Source organism: Pinus tabuliformis, chromosome 1_2, assembly GCF_031772625.1.
Source record: "Pinus tabuliformis cultivar Carrire ecotype Pingquan chromosome 1_2, CPIR1, whole genome shotgun sequence".
NCBI classification, from domain to species: domain Eukaryota; kingdom Viridiplantae; phylum Streptophyta; class Pinopsida; order Pinales; family Pinaceae; genus Pinus; species Pinus tabuliformis.
Genome location: NC_142298.1, coordinates 1,121,596,149 through 1,121,617,394, shown reverse-complemented (window position 1 = coordinate 1,121,617,394; position 21,246 = coordinate 1,121,596,149). Strand labels below are relative to the sequence as shown.

Genomic DNA, 21,246 nt, shown 5'->3' with positions numbered 1-21,246 from the left:
AAATTCATTTAATCCAGAAAGAGAATAGGAATTGCCTCAGCAAGGAGTGCCACGTACATTAAAATGAACTTATATGCAACAAAATCTTGTTTCCATGAAAACTAATATATATATGTATGGAAATAAAAGAGTCGTAAATACAAATGAATTAGTTCCAGTACTTTTAAGAAATATTTTTTCATAAATCAGTACAGACTCAAAAGAATAACCGAACCATACACTCTGCATAGCGGACCCTAGAGATCTATCACGAGGTCGGTCAAATATCCAGACTTAATAGGAGTAAACTGAAGCCGTAGTGAAGTCGGCACTATAACAACCAGAGAATCCTGCTTACAAGAACAGGGAAAACCCCAAAATAAATGATACAGGGTTGAGGCTTCCTCGCCCTGGACTATCTAAAACTAACATCGTAAACAATTACAACAGTGAGGAAAAGTAAAACCCTCCATTAAGTGACAAGAAGACTAGCGAATAGCTCTAGCAAAGAAACTCGCATTCAATACCCAGATCTGAGGAAGAGGATTATCCCTGGAATGATAAAAAGCAAAACCATGACTTAAAACGTATAAACCCTTCTTCTTACAAAGCGAGATAGCCAGTGAGGCTGAGAGCTTACCCGGAATTACGCTAGAAGCCAAGCCAGGAATGAGGTCGCCTTGCTGTCATGACAGAGAGTATCATGGCGTCTTTGCCATCCTAACTGCAAAAGATTAGTAATTTCGTGAATTAGGAAAAAAACCTGGCAAGAATTTTACAAAGATGAAAAATATGATAGACATAGAACAACTCATACTTTCACCTGGAAGCTGGCATGAATACATCTTGACCCTAGTCCGGAAACCCTCGACTGCTGCTACAACATGCTGAGTGCATCACCCGTTTGAACCTCAGAACAATCTACCCTCAGGCAGAGTAGAGGTGCTGGGCAGAGCGCCAAAACAAAGGGTAGCAAATGACCCTCAAACCCTGTTCGAGAGCATGATAAGCCACCCACAACGATTACAGCCGTGTGATCAACAAGCATAAGTCTACACCATCGATAAAAAGAAGGATCCCGAGAAAGCCTGTCCCAGCTATACCATCCATTAAATCGGCGTGACAGTAGAATTAAATAACAGAGGTCCGGAGGGTGGTAAATCCAACGCACAAGCTGAGTTGTCTCGTTGTGGCAAGGGTGTATGTGATAAGGTTGTAATGGACTAACAATGTCATAAATGTCAACTTGTCATCTTCAACCCTTGTTAGAACAAGCTTTTAATATAACCTCGTCCTGTATAAACAACGTTTATATAATCTGATAATTCGTATTAAGGATAGAAGTAGGAAATTTCTTCATAACCAGTAATGCTACAGTAAAAACAAAATTATTATTATGGTTTACTTTACTTTTAATATAAAGAATGGAGGTATGGCAAGTTGTTAATCTATGATGTAAATATATTGCATCTATTTTAATGTATACATTTCCATTATAATAATAATATTAATTAATATATAATTTACTCCATAGATTGAGTGTAATTTATCAATTGATTAAGAAGCTTCAATTACCAACACTATTTATATATATCCTAATATATTATTTTGTTATCTTTCCTTCTTCCTCAATGAAAGATAGCATATGTTGAAACTCTCTATATAATAGACGACTCTACTTGAATTCAAATTCCTCGAGAGACATATTATGCAAATCAAAAAAGAGAAGATGATTTATATTTGTTATAAACACCATGAACCACAACAATGAGTCATTAGCGTGCACATTTTAAAACGAAATATCTTAAACATATTTAGAATTATCAGATTCGTGTTTGTGCATTACTCAAACTAGCCTATATCCATCTTAACTCCATATTCAAGCAAAGAAGGATCACATTTGTAGACATTCAAATATTTCCTTAAATTTTGCACTCAAAAAGAGGTTTGTACCTTTTTTATCTCTCTTAGTGCTTGATAGATATGGAGTTAAGATAGATCTAGGCTAATTAATTAAACTCCATGTTACCCACCTATAAAATTACACATCCTTCTCATATTGGATTATAAAAAATACAAAGAAATAATAACTAGAAGAACTCTATTTTTCTATGGGGTGATGGTAGACAATACATTTATTAAATGGTTTCATGATTTTATACTAATATAATGAATGCCAAAACTAATCTTTTCATATTGAATGCATAGGATTCAAGGATTTCTAAAGAGCATGTGGGTTGGATACGGGTGCTCAGAAATATTAGAGAAAACTTATTTAATGCATATAAATTGTAGATAAACGGTATTCGAAATAGTGACTAGTAAAATGCTAATGGTGACCATTAAATCCTAATTATTGTGATATGTGAAATGGTGACCATTAAATCTTAATTAGCGATTTTTGAAAAAAGTTCCAAAATAGAGTAAAATTGAAATTTAAACATGGATCAATTCAAAAACCTCTTGATGTTGATTAAAAGGTTAAAGTTTACAATGATCACAAAGACATGCAATTTTCAAACTTGAGTGTGAAAGTTAGAAAAGTCCCAAAGGCCATTTCAGGAAGCTTGGGAAGTTGTTAACGAAAAAGAGACTAAAAGGTAAATTGGGAAAATTGTTAATGAAAAAGAGACTAAAAGGTAAATTGGGAAAATTGAAAGTTAATCATAAAACTATTTTAATATCTGTTAGTGTTGATGAAAAAGTTAAAGTTTAAAATAATCTCAAAGGCGCGATTAGCTAAGAGCCTGGTATTCCAAGATAGAAAAGTTAAGGTTTAAAATAATTCCAAGGGCACAATGATTGGATTAGTGTTTGAAAAGTTAAAGTTTAAAATAATCTAAAAGCATGATGATTGGATTACTACCTAGGATTTCAAGATAGAACTAACAAAAAGTAGGGCAATATTTTTTTGGATAAAAAAAATCAAATTTTGTAAATGCCTCGCAAGAATTGCATTAGATTTAGATGATAAGTTCACAGTAGAAGAGTTCCCAGGCAATGAAGGTTTTGGTAGCTTTTAAAGTAGTTTTAAATGATCAATTCATTTTCGAAGATATGCAAGATGAGGAAGGTGCAGGGTATGGCAAATGGGATTTATTTATTTATTTTTCAAGAGAACTTGAGAGAATCTTCAATTTTTGTGGCTGGTCCAAAGTTTAATGTGGGAAAAATTTTAATATGCCTTTTGATTGGATATTAAAAAAAGTTTTACATAATTTTAAAAACTTCATTCTTTTGGAGATGAGATAAAAAAACCAAATATTAATGAATTTTAGATATAATGATATAAATAGTATGATAGTTTAAATTTTATTAATAAAAAAATATTGCAAAACAAAAAGTAATATTATAAAATAAAATTTTATTAACAAATTAAATAAAAAAAAATGAAATGAAAAACAACATGAATAGTTTAAAATTGTGATAGTATCGTAGGAATATGTGAATTATGTTTATTTTCAAAAACAAATATTATGAAAACTTAAAATGTCATTTTTAAAATTAAGTATAGCTGAAAATAAATAGCTTGTTAGTCTTGGCAAAATCGAATATTTTAAGGATACAAAACCTTAAAATATAAATTGATAAATAAAAAATTCTCCAAAATGAAATATTCGGAAAGCACTGGTTGATACATCAATGGCCATGAACACGACTTTTTTATGGAATATTAATTCCAACTGCAGCAGAGTTTGTGGACGTGGACCAGGACAGCTATGGCAGGGCAGTGATCAGCCGGAATCTGCCATCAAATCAGCGAGCACGCAGCAGGAAAAACCGCTTCAGCAAAACCACCCGACACTCATCGGACCGCCTTTTGCTGTGAGGCAGTTTCTGTACGCTCGCCTCCGATGGAATCATTTTTGGACACGTGGTCCTTTGTACGTTCACAAAACCTGCCATATTGGAGCCTAACGTTCAGCAGCAAAAGGCCTCCCGAAATCTCCGTCCACCGTCCGATTGTCTTCATCGTTCTCTGTCGTCCATCAATCAAAGTTGCATACGAACCTGCATTAAATACATTGCGTGGAGTAAATCAAACGTTTGAGTTTGACCGTCGGTCCTGTCTGCAAAGGGAATTAAATGGAATTTAAACCTGGTTCGTAAATGGTTGGTAGAACATTAAATTTTAATAAAACCAGAGGTATGGGCATATGCACGTTATGTGTTATATTTTTTTTGTATGGCATACATATTAAAAAATGGTTAACGTTTTGTGGAGTTGACCATTGTGAAATGTGAGCTCGCGGCAGCGAAAGAAAACAGGGGGAGTGCATATGTTTTAAGAAATGGTTTTTATGAGTCGACCAGTGTGTGAGGCATGTAATGTATCGCACAGCAGTGCGTAGAGTGAAGCAGGGAGAAATTGCACAGCAGTGCATAAAGAAAAACAGGGGCAGTGTATATTTTCAATGCACATGGAATGAATGAGAATGTGTGCGGCAGCAGATGAACGGGAGGAGATGCACAACAGTGCATAGAATATATGTGTTGATTTATGTAATGAAAAAAATGGTGAAACGCAGTAGCGTAGATAAAATCCAAGCTTTTTGGTATTGTATTTGAAGCAAAGTATATAACGCACAACATTGCGAGAAGAGAGGAACAGGGGAGCAAGAAAATGAAACCAGAGCTAAGTGAGAATGAAGATATGTGTTTTTACACAGCAGTCAAAAGGTGAATGAAGCAAAGTTTTTACACAGAAGTGAAAAGGTGAATGAAGTAAGTAAATATTTTTTATTACAGCATATGTAAAACTCTGTTTTTAAAGCAGTTAATGTAAAAGGGATTTTTACACACCAGCAGTGTAAAATCTCAGGAGGAAAACAGAGTAATATTTTTTTGTTGGAATGTTTTCTTGGTGGATCCCTCAGTTAAAGAGGAAGGTGCTTTTCAGCACAGTCACTTGATCAATCCCTCTGTTAAAGAGAAAGGTTCTTTTCAGCACAGTGTCATGGAGAATCCCTCTGTCAAGAGGAAGATGCTTTTCAGCATATACTGATGAATCCCTCTGTCAAGAGGAAAATGCTTTCCAACATATACTGGTGAATCCCTCTGTCAAGAGGAAGGTGCTCTTCAGCATAGTCTAAGGTGAAATCCCTCTGTTAAGAGGAAGACCCATTTTGTAACAGATGTTTTTGTAGGAGCTATTTCTTTTTATGAATACAAGTTTTTATGTGTGTGGGTAAAACTCTGTATTCGCTGGAGAATTTTTTTTAAACTTCCGCTGTGTTAAGGTCCTGGAGAAAAACAGAGCATTGTCTCTGTGTGCAGTTTGTTTGTGTGTTTTTGGGATTTTACCAGAAAAATCCCAAACAGTGGTACCAGAGCATTGTTATGCTCTGTTGAATTTTGTTTGGAATCAACAGAAATTCCCAACATGGTATCAGAGCTAGTCCAGGCTCTTTGAAGACGTCAAAGAAGATGAAGGAAGGAGTTTATTTGCTACAGCAGCTTCTCCAGCAGAGAGAAGTCTCAGCCAAAAGGATTCAGGTATTTCTCAAATTAATTTTTTGTGTTGCTGTTGAAGAAATAGTGAGTCATTTTAAAAACACAATCAAGAATTTCAAGCATAGTTTAAAGTGCAAGAAATGGCCAGCGCCAGCACTAGCGTGGATATGTTTAATACTCAGCTCCCACTATTAAATGAAAAGAACTATGACTATTGGGCAATAGTTATGAGAGCTTTTCTTTTCTCAGAAGATTTATGGGAACTTGTTGAGGATGGTTTTGAAAAACCAGCAAATGATGATGAGTTTAATAGCTTAACTCAAGCAGAGAAAGAGTTGTTGAAGAACTATAAGAAGGAGGATGCTAAGGCCCTCTACTTCTTGTATCAAGCAGTGGATGAGAGTGTGTTTCCAAGGATAGCAGCAGCTAAGACATCCAGAGAAGCATGGGAAACTCTCAAGACAGCCTATCAAGGCATGGAGAAAGTGAAGACAGCAAAACCTCAGTTCATTGAGGAGAAAGCTTGTGATGAAATCTTAAAGAAAACAGTAAATGTTAAAAATTGTTTGTCTCGTGATGAAGGTGATGAGGAGATGATTGAAGTACATCCCCAAACAACAATGCCAACGCAAGGGCAGCAAGAGACAACCTTGAGGAGAAATGAACAAGAGGCAACAAATGAAGGTATGAATTCTTTGTTTGCTTTATCCAGTCATGTTGATGACCCTGTTCATTTAGAAGATGGCGTTAAAAATAAGAAATGGACAGAACCCATGAATGGGAGAAAGGAATTAAAGTTCCTTGAAGATCTGTTTAAAGAATATGGAGTTCGATATGTAACTCTTGCCAAGATGGTTGAGATGGGCTTCACTGCCAACACCCTTATCAATATGACAGAAAAGGAGATTGAAGATTTGATGAAGACCCTGATAGAACTCTATCATATGGATCTTCTTATAGGGGATAGATATTAAATTAAAACTCCCATGAGAGAAGAGAAGGAGTAGGTAGTAGATATACTGACCAAACCATTGGATCAGAAAAGTTTTGAATTTTTGATGAAATGTCTGGGTATGTCTAAATGCCCAGCAGTTAAAATTAAAAGGGAGTGTTGGAATATTAATTCCAACTGCAGCAGATTTTGCGGACGTGGACTGGGACAGCTATGGCAGGGCAGTGATCAACCGGAATCCGCCATCAAATCAGCCAGCACGCAGTAGGAAAAACTGCTTCAGCAAAACCACCCGACACTCATCGGACCCCCTTTTGCTGTGAGGCAATTTCAGTACGCTCGCCTCCGATGCAATCATTTTTGGACGTGTGGTCCTTTGTACGTTCACAAAACCTGCCATATTGGAGCCTAACGTTCAGCAGAAAAAGGCCTCCCGAAATCTCCGTCCACCGTCCGATTGTCTTCATCGTTCTCCGCCGTCCATCAATAAAAGTTGCATACAAACCTGCATTAAATACATTGCGTGGAGTAAATCAAACGTTTGAGTTTGACCGCCGGTCCTGTCTGCAAAGGGAATTAAATGGAATTTAAACCTGGTTCGTAAATGGTTGGTAGAACATTAAATTTTAATTACACCGGAGGTATGGGCATATGCACGTTATGTGTTATATTTTTTTTGTACGGCATACATATTAAAAAATGGTTAACGTTTTGTGGAGTTGACCATTGTGAAATGTGAGCTTGCGGCAGCGAAAGAAAACAGGGGGAGCGCATATGTTTTAAGAAATGGTTTTTATGAGTCGACCGGTGTGTGAGGCATGTAATGTATCGCACAAAAGTGCGTAGAGTGAAACAGGGAGATATTGCACAGCAGTGCATAAAGAAAAACAGGGGCAGCGTATATTTTCAATGCACATGGGGTGAATGAGAATGTGTGCGGCAGCAGAAGAACCGGAGGAGATGCACAGCAGTGCATAGAATATATGTGTTGATTTATGTAATGGAAAAAATGGTGAAACGCAGCAGCATAGATAAAATCCAAGATTTTTGGTATTGTATTTGAAGCAAAGTATATAACGCACAGCATTGCGAGAAGAGAGGAACAGCGGAGCAAGAAAATGAAACCAGAGCTAAGTGAGAATGAAGATATGTGTTTTTACACAGCAGTCAAAAGGTGAATGAAGCAAAGTTTTTACACAGCGGTGAAAAGGTGAATGAAGTAAGTAAATATTTTTTATTACAGCATATGTAAAACTCTGTTTTTACAGCAGTTAATGTAAAAGGGAATTTTACACACCAGCAATGTAAAATCTCAGGAGGAAAACAAAGTAATATTTTGTTGTTGAAATGTTTTCTTGGTGGATCCCTCAGTTAAAGAGGAAGGTGCTTTTCAGCACAGTCACTTGGTGAATCCCTCTGTTAAAGAGGAAGGTTCTTTTCAGCACAGTGTCATGGAGAATCCCTCTGTCAAGAGGAAGATGCTTTTCAGCAAATACTGGTGAATCCCTCTGTCAAGAGGAAGGTGCTTTTCAGCACAGTCACTTGGTGAATCCCTCTGTTAAAGAGGAAGGTGCTTTTCAGCACAGTGTCATGGTGAATCCCTCTGTCAAGAGGAAGATGCTTTTCAGCATATACTGGTGAATCCCTCTATCAAGAGGAAGGTGCTCTTCAGCACAGTCTCAGGTGAAATCCCTCTGTTAAGAGGAAGACCCATTTTGTAACAGATGTTTTTATAGCAGCTGTTTCTTTTTATGAATACAAGTTTTTATGTGTGTGGGTAAAACTCTGTATTCGCTAGAGAAACTTTTTTTAAACTTCCGCTGCGTTAAGGTCCTGGAGAAAAACATAGCATTGTCTCTGTGTGCAGTTTGTTTGTGTCTTTTTGGGATTTTACCAGAAAAATCCCCAACAGTGGTATCAGAGCATTGTTATTCTCTGTTGAATTTTGTTTGGAATCAGCAGAAATTCCCAACATGGTATCAGAGCTAGTCCAAGCTCTTTGAAGACGTAAAAGAAGCTGAAGGAAGGAGTTTATTTGCTGCAGTAGCTTCTCCAGCAGAGAGAAGTCTCAGCCAAAAGGATTCAGGTATTTCTCAAATTAATTTTTTGTGTTGCTGTTGAAGAAATAGTGAGTCATTTTAAAAACAAAATCAAGAATTTCAAGCATAGTTTAAAGTGCAAGAAATGGCCAGCGCCAGCACTAGCATGGATATGTTTAATACTCAGCTCCCACTATTAAATGAAAAGAACTATGACTATTGGGAAATAGTTATGAGAGCTTTTATTTTCTCAGAAGATTTATGGGAACTTGTTGAGGATGGTTTTGAAAAACCAGCAAATGATGATGAGTTTAATAGCTTAACTCAAGCAGAGAAAGAGCTTTTGAAGAACTATAAGAAGGAGGATGCTAAGGCCCTCTACTTCTTGTATCGAGCAATGGATGAGAGTGTGTTTCCAAGGATAGCAGCAACTAAGACATCCAGAGAAGCATGGGAAACTCTCAAGACAGCCTATCAAGGCATGGAGAAAGTGAAGATAGCAAAACCTCAGTTCATTGAGGAGAAAGCTTGTGATGAAGTCTTAGAGAAAACAGTAAATGTTAAAAATTGTTTGTCTCATGATGAAGGTGATGAGGAGATGATTGAAGTACATCCCCAAACAACAATGCCAACGCAAGGGCAGCAAGAGACACCCTTGAGGAGAAATGAACAAGAGGCAACAAATGAAGGTATGAATTCTTTGTTTGCTTTATCCAGTCATGTTGATGACCCTGTTCATTTAGAAGATGGAGTTAAAAATAAGAAATGGACAGAACCCATGAATGGGAGAAAGGAATTAAAGTTCCTTGAAGATCTGTTTAAAGAATATGGAGTTCGATATGTAACTCTTGCCAAGATGGTTGAGATGGGCTTCACTGCCAACACCCTTATCAATATGACAGAAAAAGAGATTGAAGATTTGATGAAGACCCTGATAGAGCTCTATCATATGGATCTTCTTATAGGGGAGAGATATGAAATTAAAACTCCCATGAGAGTAGAGAAGGAGCAGGTAGCAGATATACTGACCAAACCATTGGATCAGAAAAGTTTTGAATTTTTGATTAAATGTCTGGGTATGTCTAAACGCCCATCAGTTGAAATTAAAAGGGAGTGTTGGAATATTAATTCCAACTGCAGCAGAATTTGCGGACGTGGACCGAGACAGCTATGTCAGGGCAGTGATCATCCGGAATCCGCCATCAAATCAGCCAGCACGCAGCAGGAAAAACCGCTTCAGCAAAACCACCCGACACTCATCGGACCCCCTTTTGTTGTGAGGCAGTTTCCGTACGCTCGCCTCCGATGCAATCATTTTTGGACGCGTGGTCCTTTGTACGTTCACAAAACCTGCCATATCGGAGCCTAACGTTCAGCAGCAAAAGGCCTCCCGAAATCTCCGTCCACCGTCCGGTTGTCTTCATTGTTCTCCGCTGTCCATCAAACAAAGTTGCATACAAACCTGCATTAAATACATTGCGTGGAGTAAATCAAACGTTTGAGTTTGACCGTCGGTCCTGTCTACGAAGGGAATTAAATGGAATTTAAACCTGGTTCGTAAATGGTTGGTAGAACATTAAATTTTAATTACACTGGAGGTATGGGCATATGCACATTATGTGTTATATTTTTTTTGTATGGCATACATATTAAAAAATGGTTAACATTTTGTGGAGTTGACCATTGTGAAATGTGAGCTCGCGGCAGCGAAAGAAAACAGGGGGAGCGCATATGTTTTAAGAAATGGTTTTTATGAGTCGACCAGTGTGTGAGGCATGTAATGTATCGCACAGCAGTGTGTAGAGTGAAGCCGGGAGATATTGCACATCAGTGCATTAAGAAAAACATGGGCAGCGTATATTTTCAATGCACATGGGATGAATGAGAATGTGTGCGGCAGCAGAAGAACGAGAGGAGATGCACAGCAGTGCATAGAATATATCTGTTGATTTATGTAATGAAAAAAATGGTGAAACGCAGCAGCGTAGATAAAATCGAAGCTTTTTGGTATTGTATTTGAAGCAAAGTATATAACGCACAACATTGCAAGAAGAGAGGAATAGGGGAGCAAGAAAATGAAACCAGAGCTAAGTGAGAATGAAGATATGTGTTTTTACACAGCAGTCAAAAGGTGAATGAAGTAAAGTTCTTTCACAACAGTGAAAAGGTGAATGAAGTAAGTAAATATTTTTTATTACAACATATGTAAAACTCTGTTTTTACAGCAGTTAATGTAAAAGGGATTTTTACAGACCAGTAGTGTAAAATCTCAGGAGGAAAACGGAGTAATATTTTGTTGTTGAAATGTTTTCTTGGTGGATCCCTCAGTTAAAGAGGAAGGTTCTTTTCAGCATAGTCACTTGGTGAATCCCTCTGTTAAAGAGGAAGGTGCTTTTCAGCACAGTGTCATGGAGAATCCCTCTGTTAAGAGGAAGATGCTTTTCAGCATATACTGGTGAATCCCTCTGTCAAGAGGAAGGTGCTTTTCAGCACAGTCACTTGGTGAATCCCTCTGTTAAAGAGGAAGGTGCTTTTCAGCATAGTGTCATGGTGAATCCCTCTGTCAAGAGGAAGATGCTTTTCAGCATATACTGGTGAATCCCTCTGTCAAGAGGAAGGTGCTCTTCAGCACAGTCTCAGGTGAAATCCCTATGTTAAGAGGAAGACCCATTTTGTAACAGATGTTTTTGTAGCAGCTGTTTCTTTTTATGAATACAAGTTTTTATGTGTGTGGGTAAAACTCTGTATTCGCTGGAGAATTTTTTTTTAAACTTCCGCTGCGTTAAGGTCCTGGAGAAAAACAGAGCATTGTCTCTGTGTGCAGTTTGTTTGTGTGTTTTTGGGATTTTACCAGAAAAATCCCTAACAGTGGTATCAGAGCATTGTTATGCTTTGTTGAATTTTGTTTGCAATCAACAGAAATTCCCAACACTTTTGATATAATACAGCTTGTGCTATATTTGTTTAACAAGTTATAAATAACTTGCTATAGGGTATTAATTGAAAAACAGATGTATGTACCTCGCATTCAATTTTGAACTTGGAAAAATTGAATAATAAACATAGTTCCACTTCCAAATAATATCAAATCATTCTGATTAATTGAACAGGTAAATGGCTTCCAACGTTGACTGGACATGGACAACCTGCAGCCTGAACCTGAAGGATGGATTCAGGCTTTAAAATTGACGGTTGTATGGACGTTTTTCCATTTTTTACCTGTGAAATACTGGGTATTTCAAAATAAACACGTAATCTTTAACTGGTTAATAATTTTTAAAAATGTCATAATGAAGATGGATTCAGGCTTTAAAATTGACTCATGTATGGACGTTTTTACATTTTTTACCTGTGAAATACGGGTTATTTCAAAATAAACAAGTAATCTTTAATTGGTTAATAATTTTAAAAAATGTCATAATGACGAGTATATTAAAAAATAGCAAGTTTCAAATTTTTACACATATATAATATATATATAAATGCCTTCATCTTTGTACTACGCTGAATCTGCATACAGATTTTGTTAACCCTATTGATTATCATAAATACTCTTAATGTAAAATGAATCGATGGCAGATGGAATTCCTTCACAGAGAAAACGAGGACAAGCTTTTCATGATGACTTCACGATGTAACTTATATATAAATGCCTTCATCTTTGTACTACGCTGAATCTGCATACAGATTTTGTTACCCCTATTGATTATCATAAATACTCTTAATGTAAAATGAATCGATGGCAGATGGAACGCCGTCATAGAGAAAACGAGGACAAGCTTTTCATGATGACTTCACGATGTAACCTAGGATGAATAAACTAGGGTAATTAGAAGAAAATTCTTTTTCACGTGTTGCCTATTAAATTTATTTGTTGGTCCTTCTTCTATCCGGTCGGTTAGGGTAAGAGTTTTTCCATCATGGTCACAGGTCAAGGTATGCACCAGTCTAATAAACAGGGGTATACAGTTAGGTGCAGTGGTGGACGGGTAATGCCCGACATTTTTGGAGAGAGAACATTATCCTAAGAAAGTTGAAGAAGAAGGGATCATTTGCCGAAATATATCGTCTTCCTACGCCATTCCTATTCACGGTACTCATCATGTCTGTAATGGTTAAAGAGGCCAAGCAGTTGTGAACATCGTTTCCTTGTCTTCTGCCCACATCCAATTTGCATCAGTACCACAAGTTTCTCAATCACGCCTTCTTGAATAGCCTTTAACACTACACAAGGGTTGTCCGAGTAATGACAAAGCATCCATAGTATAGACACTGCAAATTCAGTTGCCAACTCCCAAACTCCAAGAGTTTTTTTAGAAACAACAGGCACGGTCAAAACTTGGTCATATTCAGCGGATCGTCTCTGGGCACAGTTGCAAAGCTTATCCAACGCACCCAAACTTGTTTTGCAAACGTTTGTGTCTGCTTGAGGAATTATTTCCAACAAAAGAGCAATAGGCCTTACCTCCACTAGTTTCTCTCTGATAATTTCTTCCGAACATTCTGATGAGAATAAAATTCTTAAAAATAGATCCAGGAGACTCACGGCCAGCCAGGAAAGCCATGGAGCCCTTGAAGGTATAATCCCAATTAAATAGCCAAACTTGTCTGTAGCTAACTTGGCATCCATCCATATCAATCCTTCGGACTTTATACGTTACCGCCAGCGAGGTCTATATCCGTTTTCCATCGCGTCCCTGTAAGGAAATAAAAATCAATTTGTAGTTAGGCTGTGATTGATTGAATTCCTTAAAAATCAATTTGTAAGTTGGCTGTGATTGATTAGAGTTTAGAAAGGGAACATGCATGGAGGAATCCTTGAATGGATGGCAATGGTAATCAACCAGGGAGGGAATGGGTTCATTAAACCTTATGGGAAGAAAATGTTGAGGAAAATGATGAACAATATTTGGTATATATGGGTTTGATGGTTGATTGCTACTTATAGAATATGGTCATTTTAAACACAGAATTGTGTAGAGACAAGTCGGGGCTTTGTATTTATGGTCATTTTTTTAGTTTTAAACACACAATTGCGTAGAAACAAGTGGGGGCTTTGCATTTACTGTTAACCATTCTCTAGGAATAGTTTATTTTTGACAATATTTCCCAAATCTTTGTTTTGTGCGTGAGTATCGATCTCTTGCTCTCACTTCAGTGCCTTGACCATTTCAAAAAACGAATCCTCATTCGTGGACACCGTACACTTCATAGCCAAGGCCATTGCCCCTACTCAAGGACCAACTCTAGGACAAAATTTCCGGTGCTCAGGTTCTCTTTTGGTTTCTTTCACATAAGTTTTTCATCAATTTTTTTATAGGATTTGAGTGTATTTATCAGAAAATAGCCACACAAAATGCAAAATTTCATTGTAGTTGTAGGAAAATTTCCAACATAAATTAATCATTGAAGGACAAGTCTAACAATTTTACAATTTGGAATTTTTTTTACCGTAATTATTATAGAAATTCTACTATATAATTTTTTTATGGAATTTTTTCTATTATATACTTTTTTGAATTAATCCGAGAAAGAAAGTTCAAATTTTATACAATGGAATGTTTATATAATTTCATTTTGTTATGTTTGGATATTTATATGATTTCATTCTATCATGTTTGGATGTTTAATCTTTATAGGAAAAGTCTAATTATTTGCTTGAGGAAAATGTTTTTTCTTGAAAAATTATGTTATAGATGCCATAATATTTGGTGTTTTTTATAGTATTTTCTCACAATATAGACCTTATCTATAATAGCATATTTTCATGTGCGAAGAACAAAAATAAATAAATCAATAGCTTCTACCAAATATGAAAAAATAAGAAAATTAGATCTTAATATTCTAAATGTGTTATGTCGTGAACTCATTCTTTATAAAAGTTATTACAATTGGTAGTTTATAATGATAAATTTTCATTTTTTGACTCAATGCAACTAACGAACATTGCAGGCATATTTGATGAGATTGTTGAATATGTGAAAATCTTTTCAGGTATGTAGTTTGTCTTTGTTTTTCAATTTTTATATATATCTTTATTTTGACAATTATTATTTTTTGGGTGAAACTATCTAAAAATTTAGTTCCTTTACATGAAAATATTGAATGTAATTTTTGAACATTTACATAGTTGTTTTTTTGTTTGAAATTTATTTCACAAATATTGTTTTTTAATTGGATTGGTATTGAAATTATTTAAATGGAAAACATGATATGGTATGTGTATTTCAATTTCTGTAAGTTAAATTTTATTGTCTAATTTACATTCATTATTTCCATGTAAGAAAAATTATAAATATAATTTGAAAAGATTAAAAAATACTTGAAAAAAATAAATATTAAAAGTCATATGAAAAGTCATATGAAAAGTATTTTAAAAATAAAACCGTCATTAAAAAATTTTGCGACGGATAGAGGTACCCGTCAAATTTAACCCCTGGACAGATCGTTCCATCCGCCTATGTACATAAACATACAAAAGTCAAGTATTAATGGTATCAACTTTTTCCACAAATGAAAGGATCAGCGAGCAAGGCAAAAATAAAGAGACGTGCACGCGTGTGTTTGCCTTTATATTGACACAGAGCAGACTATGATTCAAATCAAGTTTGAAAATGGTAACAAATATTCAATATGTTATATTGACATCGACTATGATTCAAATCAAGTCTGAAGATGATAACAACTAGCAATTGCCCCAAAAGGTGCGAAGAGAGGCCGATAGAAACGTTAAATTGAAAGAATTTTATTTTGGTTCAAAATAATAAATAGTAGAATAATTCAATCATTCAAACTAAACCTAGTCAATAAATTTCCCAAAATAAAATAAATCCTTAATCAAAATTATATATATTATTATTCTTCGTTTCTACACATTCCATTACAGCTCTAGCACATATATAAAGATACACAAAGTAAAGTATTGAAACATGAATATATTCTCATAATAACTCTGGGTTGGAGATACCGCCATAATTTGACAGCAAGAAATCAATCAGCAATATATTCTCATAATCACTCTGGGTTGGAGATACCGCTACCTCTATTCTATGTTTCTAAGAAAAATTCCTGCACATTCCACACTATCAGTATAATTTATTATATTCACAATAGCCCAAGCAACTTCTTAAAATCTCAATGCACAACTCCAGCAACATAATACTTTTCCTAAACATTTCCTTGAATGAAAAGATACATCCTCCTAAGGAATGTCCAAAATATGACAAATGAACATCACTGAATAATTTCAAATATATATCAAAGCAATACAAACATGGCAAGCCACTAGGCCCACTACTTCAGCCATCTTTACAGTCAACTATGAGAACACTCACCTAACAATAGTTGATCATACAACTCAAAAAAATGAAAATAATGTTCAAGCTAAATTCTCATAATTTTGATCTTTTACTTTTTGTTAAAAACTCCCCAAAATAGGCCAAATGCAAGTTTCATAATCATTAACTTGTAAGACTGGTCACAAGTTTGTTTGAAGCGTAGTCCAGAGGGTTGTAGGGGTCTTTACATTGGGCGACACCATCATGCACATGGCATCCAACCATGGACAATGAAGGAGATATTTAGAACAGAAAGTCTTGATTTAACATTGCCACTTTGATTGTGACAATGTGATCATCCAGTGAAAGAAGAACCAGATCATGCCAAGAGGGGTGACCACGGTTTAATTAAAATGTAATTACATACCCAATTAGAAAGTTCCACCTACTCTAGGCCTACAGTATTCATGAGATGATAAAGCATGAAATTCGTTATAGATCAAGAATACACGGGCATCACTCTGGGTTGGAGATACTGCATCTATTATATGTTTCTAAAGCAAAATTCCTGCACATTTCCAAACTATTAGTATAATTTTTTATATCCACAATAGCCCCAAGCAACTTCTTAAAATCTCAATTCACAACTCCAGCAACATAATACTTTTCCTAAACATTTCCTTGAATGAAAAGATATATTCGCCCAAGGTATGTCCAAAGTATGACAAATGAACAACACTGAATAATTTCAAATATATATCAAAGCAATACAAACATAGCAAGCCACTAAGCCCACTACTTCAACCATCTTTACAGTCAACTATGAGAACACTCACCTAACAATAGTTGATCATACAACTCAAAAAAATGAAGACAATGTTCATGCTAAATTCTCATAATTTTGATCTTTTACTTTTCTTTTTCTCCCACCTTGACGTATAACACAATAACAATCATATGATCGACATAAATCTCTCTCTACAACTTAGTCATCCCCAATAATTAACTAATAGAAATCTTGAAACAATAATTAGATAACTCACGTCATGCTTTGATCACTATTGGGAAAATATTGATAACTACTTTTCTAATCACATTGAAGAAAATCAAATCATTCATCAACCATTGGAAGCAAATTGACCCAAAATATCTTAATATTGACTCAGAATCAAAGGTTTTCTTTTCATTTTTTTTCTTATTTTATTAATCCGTCAACTCCAAAGAGAACCCGATAAGACAAAAGTTGATCCTACACTAGCCACAATTTGTTTTAATGTAGCGAAAATCCCTTGGAGAAAATACCCAAATGATCTCAACAATTACTCAAAAACCAATGACTACTCTCACAGTAATAGCAATTGCCACCACTGGGCACGCAGCTTTTCAGAAACCACTCTAGACAATATCCATTGTCAGCCCATCATCACAAATCAGTGTTTTCATGTCAAAAGTTTGGATTTAAATTAAATATCTACTCAGGTAGTCTACATTGGATGTTAGTCGTCTGCAACCACATCCAAGAACTTTCATCCCAGAGAACAAGCGTACCTGAATTGAAATCAAAGGAAGAGAAAAAACTTCACGACTTAAAACCAATTTTCCATCAATTTTCTCTTACAGTAGACAAGCCAAAGGTTTACCCAAAAACCCATTCTCTCTTAAATATACCCTTTTGGTACGTGTTTTGACTTGCATTTTTTTCATTTTCTATTGTAGAACTTTTTGAGAATGTTTGTATTTTTATCTTTTGACTATATTGAGGGGATCATAGACGAAGATTTGTGAACAACCCTCAACTTGCTTATTCACACACTCCACTGACTCCTGGTATTTGGCCTTACTAATGGCTATAATAAAAAAAAGTCATTCATAACCCAACTGATTCTTTCGTTTCAACAAAAACCCCATTGTTATGGATGTGTCTAGTTCATCCTCCATATGAAGAACCATGTGAAAGGAAAAAAATCATAATCTGGATGTTTCACCTAATGTAATCTCGACCATTGATCAGATGATTGAAACAAAGAGTTAGCCGGCTGTCGTTCACAGTTTCCATTAGTACTCCACACTGTCCCCTTCAACTTGTAAGAAGGGGGACCAAATACTTGTAAAGCTATCTTTGGAGAACCCCCGAATTGCTTATCGGAGTGACAGGAACACTTTTCCCTCCAGTACTTACATGAATACTGCCACCATCTACCAAAACATCAGTTAGAGATCAAATGCGGAGTGAGAAAATCAAAATTCAAAAAGCATCAACATGCTTTACTGATATGAAAACTATGTGAACAAACTAGCAACAAGATGGAGGTAACGAAAATAGAAAACAGATGAATCAAACCTTTTAGTGGAGTTGAAAGGGAAAGAAAAGTTAGGAAGCATGCAGCCAGGTCTCGCAAGGTTGGATCTGTTGGTATCCTGTATATCGGGTACCTGTAACGAAATTCTTGTTTTAATTAGATAGTGGTAGATAATGAACATTCATCTAGACGTTACTGATCGCATTGAACAATATCCAATAGAAAATGAATGCTTAATAACTAACTGGCCTCCACACCAACTTAATCAAGGATTGCACAAGTATAATTGATGGCATACCACGATCCCGATAGCCAACTGGTTGGTGACAAATCAATGCTTCTTAAGGTTTTCAACTGTGGAAAGTCCTTGGCAATATCTCCAATCTGCAACATCCAGTTAACATATATTAATTTTAACCTCGCGATTAAAACTACACCATGAAATAAAAACATTCCTCAAAATAAATGCATAACCGGATCTTACCTTGTCAGCCAGAGGTTCACGACTATATGGAGTTGCTTGCTCAAAATATTGAAATGAAGGGTAATTGCTTCCTTCACCGCCATCACTAGAAAAGCCTTCTTGTGCAACTTGAGAGTGACTTCTTAATGTTAATCTATCAAACCTAGTATTAGAATCCAAATTACAATCAAATGCATTGGAATTTCTCCAGTGTATTGCCCCGCCATATTTTGAGTCTCGCTCTGCTTCATCACAACTACTACTACCTTCACTACCTGTATCTCTATAATCATCACTTGCATCACTCTCCTCACCAGGGCACCTGCAAAAAAAAACAAAGCATGTTCAGGACTCCACTAAGCCAGCGTGAATCACGTGTCCAAACGTTATCAAGTTTTAAATGATATTTCTCCAATGAAGGACATGTGCATTAACACTGAATTGTGATAGGAAAAATCTTGTCTCAGAGTCGCCGAAGCATGCAGTATTTTCATGGTCTGAAGCAGCATTAGAGCAGAACCGTTTGCAAAGATAGATTTCTCCAAAAAAAAATTGTTAAACAACAGGAGCTAAATTGTTAAAGTTAAAACAACAGGAGCTATGGTGTATATTATGCCTTATTTACCATATTATTATTACACAAAAGCATTCAGCTGTGGTCAGATTTACAAAATATTAAGGAACCTCCCTTTGACATGACTTGCTATGAAAATAACTGGTGAATTGGATAATCTACCTGGTGCCAATATTAGGTCCACAAGGGTGAGTGTAAAGCTGAATGGCAGAAAGAGACGGTACATAATACTGCATTACAGTGTCACTTCCATTCAACGCTATCGGTACTCCAGCACCATATGCACTCCACTCATTGAACGACTCCCACAGATCACCAAGACTGAAGAAGGGCATGGATTTGGCTTCAGAATCCCTCCATCCTTTCATGAATGTCTGTGAAACCAAGAATTATTCCTATTATCAATGAAGAGCCAATGACAGAACAGCTAGAAAACATTGTGTTGTTAAAAATACAGGGTTCATAACAGAAGATATCAAAATCCTAAAATGTACATCTAGCTACAAGCCTAACATTACTAGGGATAAAATAAATACACTTGGAATACTAGAAAATTATCGGAAATAGACTGGAGGCTCATCACAATAGGGTTTCAAAGCAAGTACCATGGGCAGATACTGAAGAGGAACTGTTGGAGTTGTAGATTTCAGAAAATGATCCAGATTACAACAACACGCCTTCCTTCCAGAAGCGGCGGAAACAGGGGAAGACACGACCCTTGAACAAGCGTCTCAAACAATGTGGTCTTCATCCCTATGATAGGGCATCAGAGAGTAACCACAACACGGCCCATGCGATGCCACAGCCAAAAAAATTGCCACCAGTACTGCCAACCAACCCCACAACGAAGCAACATACAAAGCACGTCACAGGAGTGTAAGCACGAAAGGATATATATAGCCCACGTCTAGGGTTCTTATCCCTGGTTCTAACCCTAACTAATACTGCGCCCTCCAAATCTATGATATACTCGCTCACAAACTGTCAAACAACAAATAAAGAAAACAGAGAAACGAGTTTTCCTCTTTCAAGCAGCGAAAAACTAAAACAGAGCAACAGGTTAATGTTAGAATGATTCAAGTATTTACAGGCTATTGCTGCCACAAATCATCAATGTCGTTGGTCGTGAGCAGAGCTCCTCCGGGCACGCAGAAGGAAAATGAGGCGAAAATGCGATTAGGGGTAAGGTGGTTACGGCCATAACTAATCCAAGCTGATGAGAAACTCAGAATAATGATGCATGTGGGAAACAGATGTCAAGCGGAAAGAGGAAAATTTGTGCTAGATGTTAAGCGGAAAGGGGAACATTTGTGCCAGATGTCGAACAACAGAATATCCAGATGTCAATAGCAAAATGAAAGTGTTGATTAAGAAGTTGATGCATAGGAAGGCCTATCAGCCTAAATATTGAATATATTATAGGGTATTAATTGAGTGGCCGTTGTATATGCTTATGGTTAAATTGTGGACTTGACATATTTAGAAAGCATATAAAAAACAAGAAGGATTTTTAGAAATTTTATATTAAAAATTTGTAATTAATTAATTGTAAGTTATATATATATATATATATATATATATATATATATATAAAGTATCGTAGAGAGATAAATTATATATTTTAAAAAATAAAAATTGTAAAATTTGTTTTTTCTTTTTTTACAATTTTTTTGGATGATAGCAATTACCCTAGCAAAAAAATGATGGTGGCGTGGAATTCAATTAGAGGTTCAATTTTTGTGGTCCTCATAAAGGATAATTTGTACACACTTCTTATTAAATAAATTTGGATCTTGGATCCCATAATAATAGTGATTGAAGCATAAATTTTTTGGTATGTGGAAATCACTTTAAAGCTATTTTTAATATCCAATATTTTATTCTTTATGTTGAACTTCATATTTCAAGTTTGTTATTTATGTTATTAGATTTTACTTACATTTTATCGCATTTTGCAATACTAATAAATTTGATTCATTTTGTCTTTCATTATTTTTGGATCATCTTATATACACATGTAATATGAATATTGAAAATAAATATAAGAGAATTTTTTGATGAAATTTTTAATATAAGCATCATTCCAAATTAATTTTTTAAAATTTTGAAAAATAATAATAATAATATGTTAACCATGTTAAAGGTGTATATTCCCTAATTTTTCTTTGTTAAATTTTATATAGATGATTTTAATAGGCCCTGGTTGTA

The 21,246-nt window shown here is 35.6% G+C and overlaps 1 protein-coding gene across 1 annotated transcript; it reads right to left on the bottom strand.

The window, feature by feature from the left end:
• Positions 1-9,789: 9,789 nt before the first annotated feature.
• LOC149210082 (uncharacterized) lies at positions 9,790-19,641 on the bottom strand. Its single transcript, XM_089398861.1, has 7 exons — positions 19,201-19,641; positions 18,486-18,786; positions 18,300-18,385; positions 18,043-18,134; positions 13,086-13,121; positions 12,589-12,927; positions 9,790-9,857 (listed from the first exon to the last, which is right to left on the bottom strand). The coding sequence occupies exons 1-7, from the start codon at positions 19,404-19,406 to the stop codon at positions 9,790-9,792; spliced, it is 1,128 nt and encodes a 375-aa protein (XP_089254987.1). The 5' UTR covers positions 19,407-19,641.
• Positions 19,642-21,246: the final 1,605 nt, after the last annotated feature.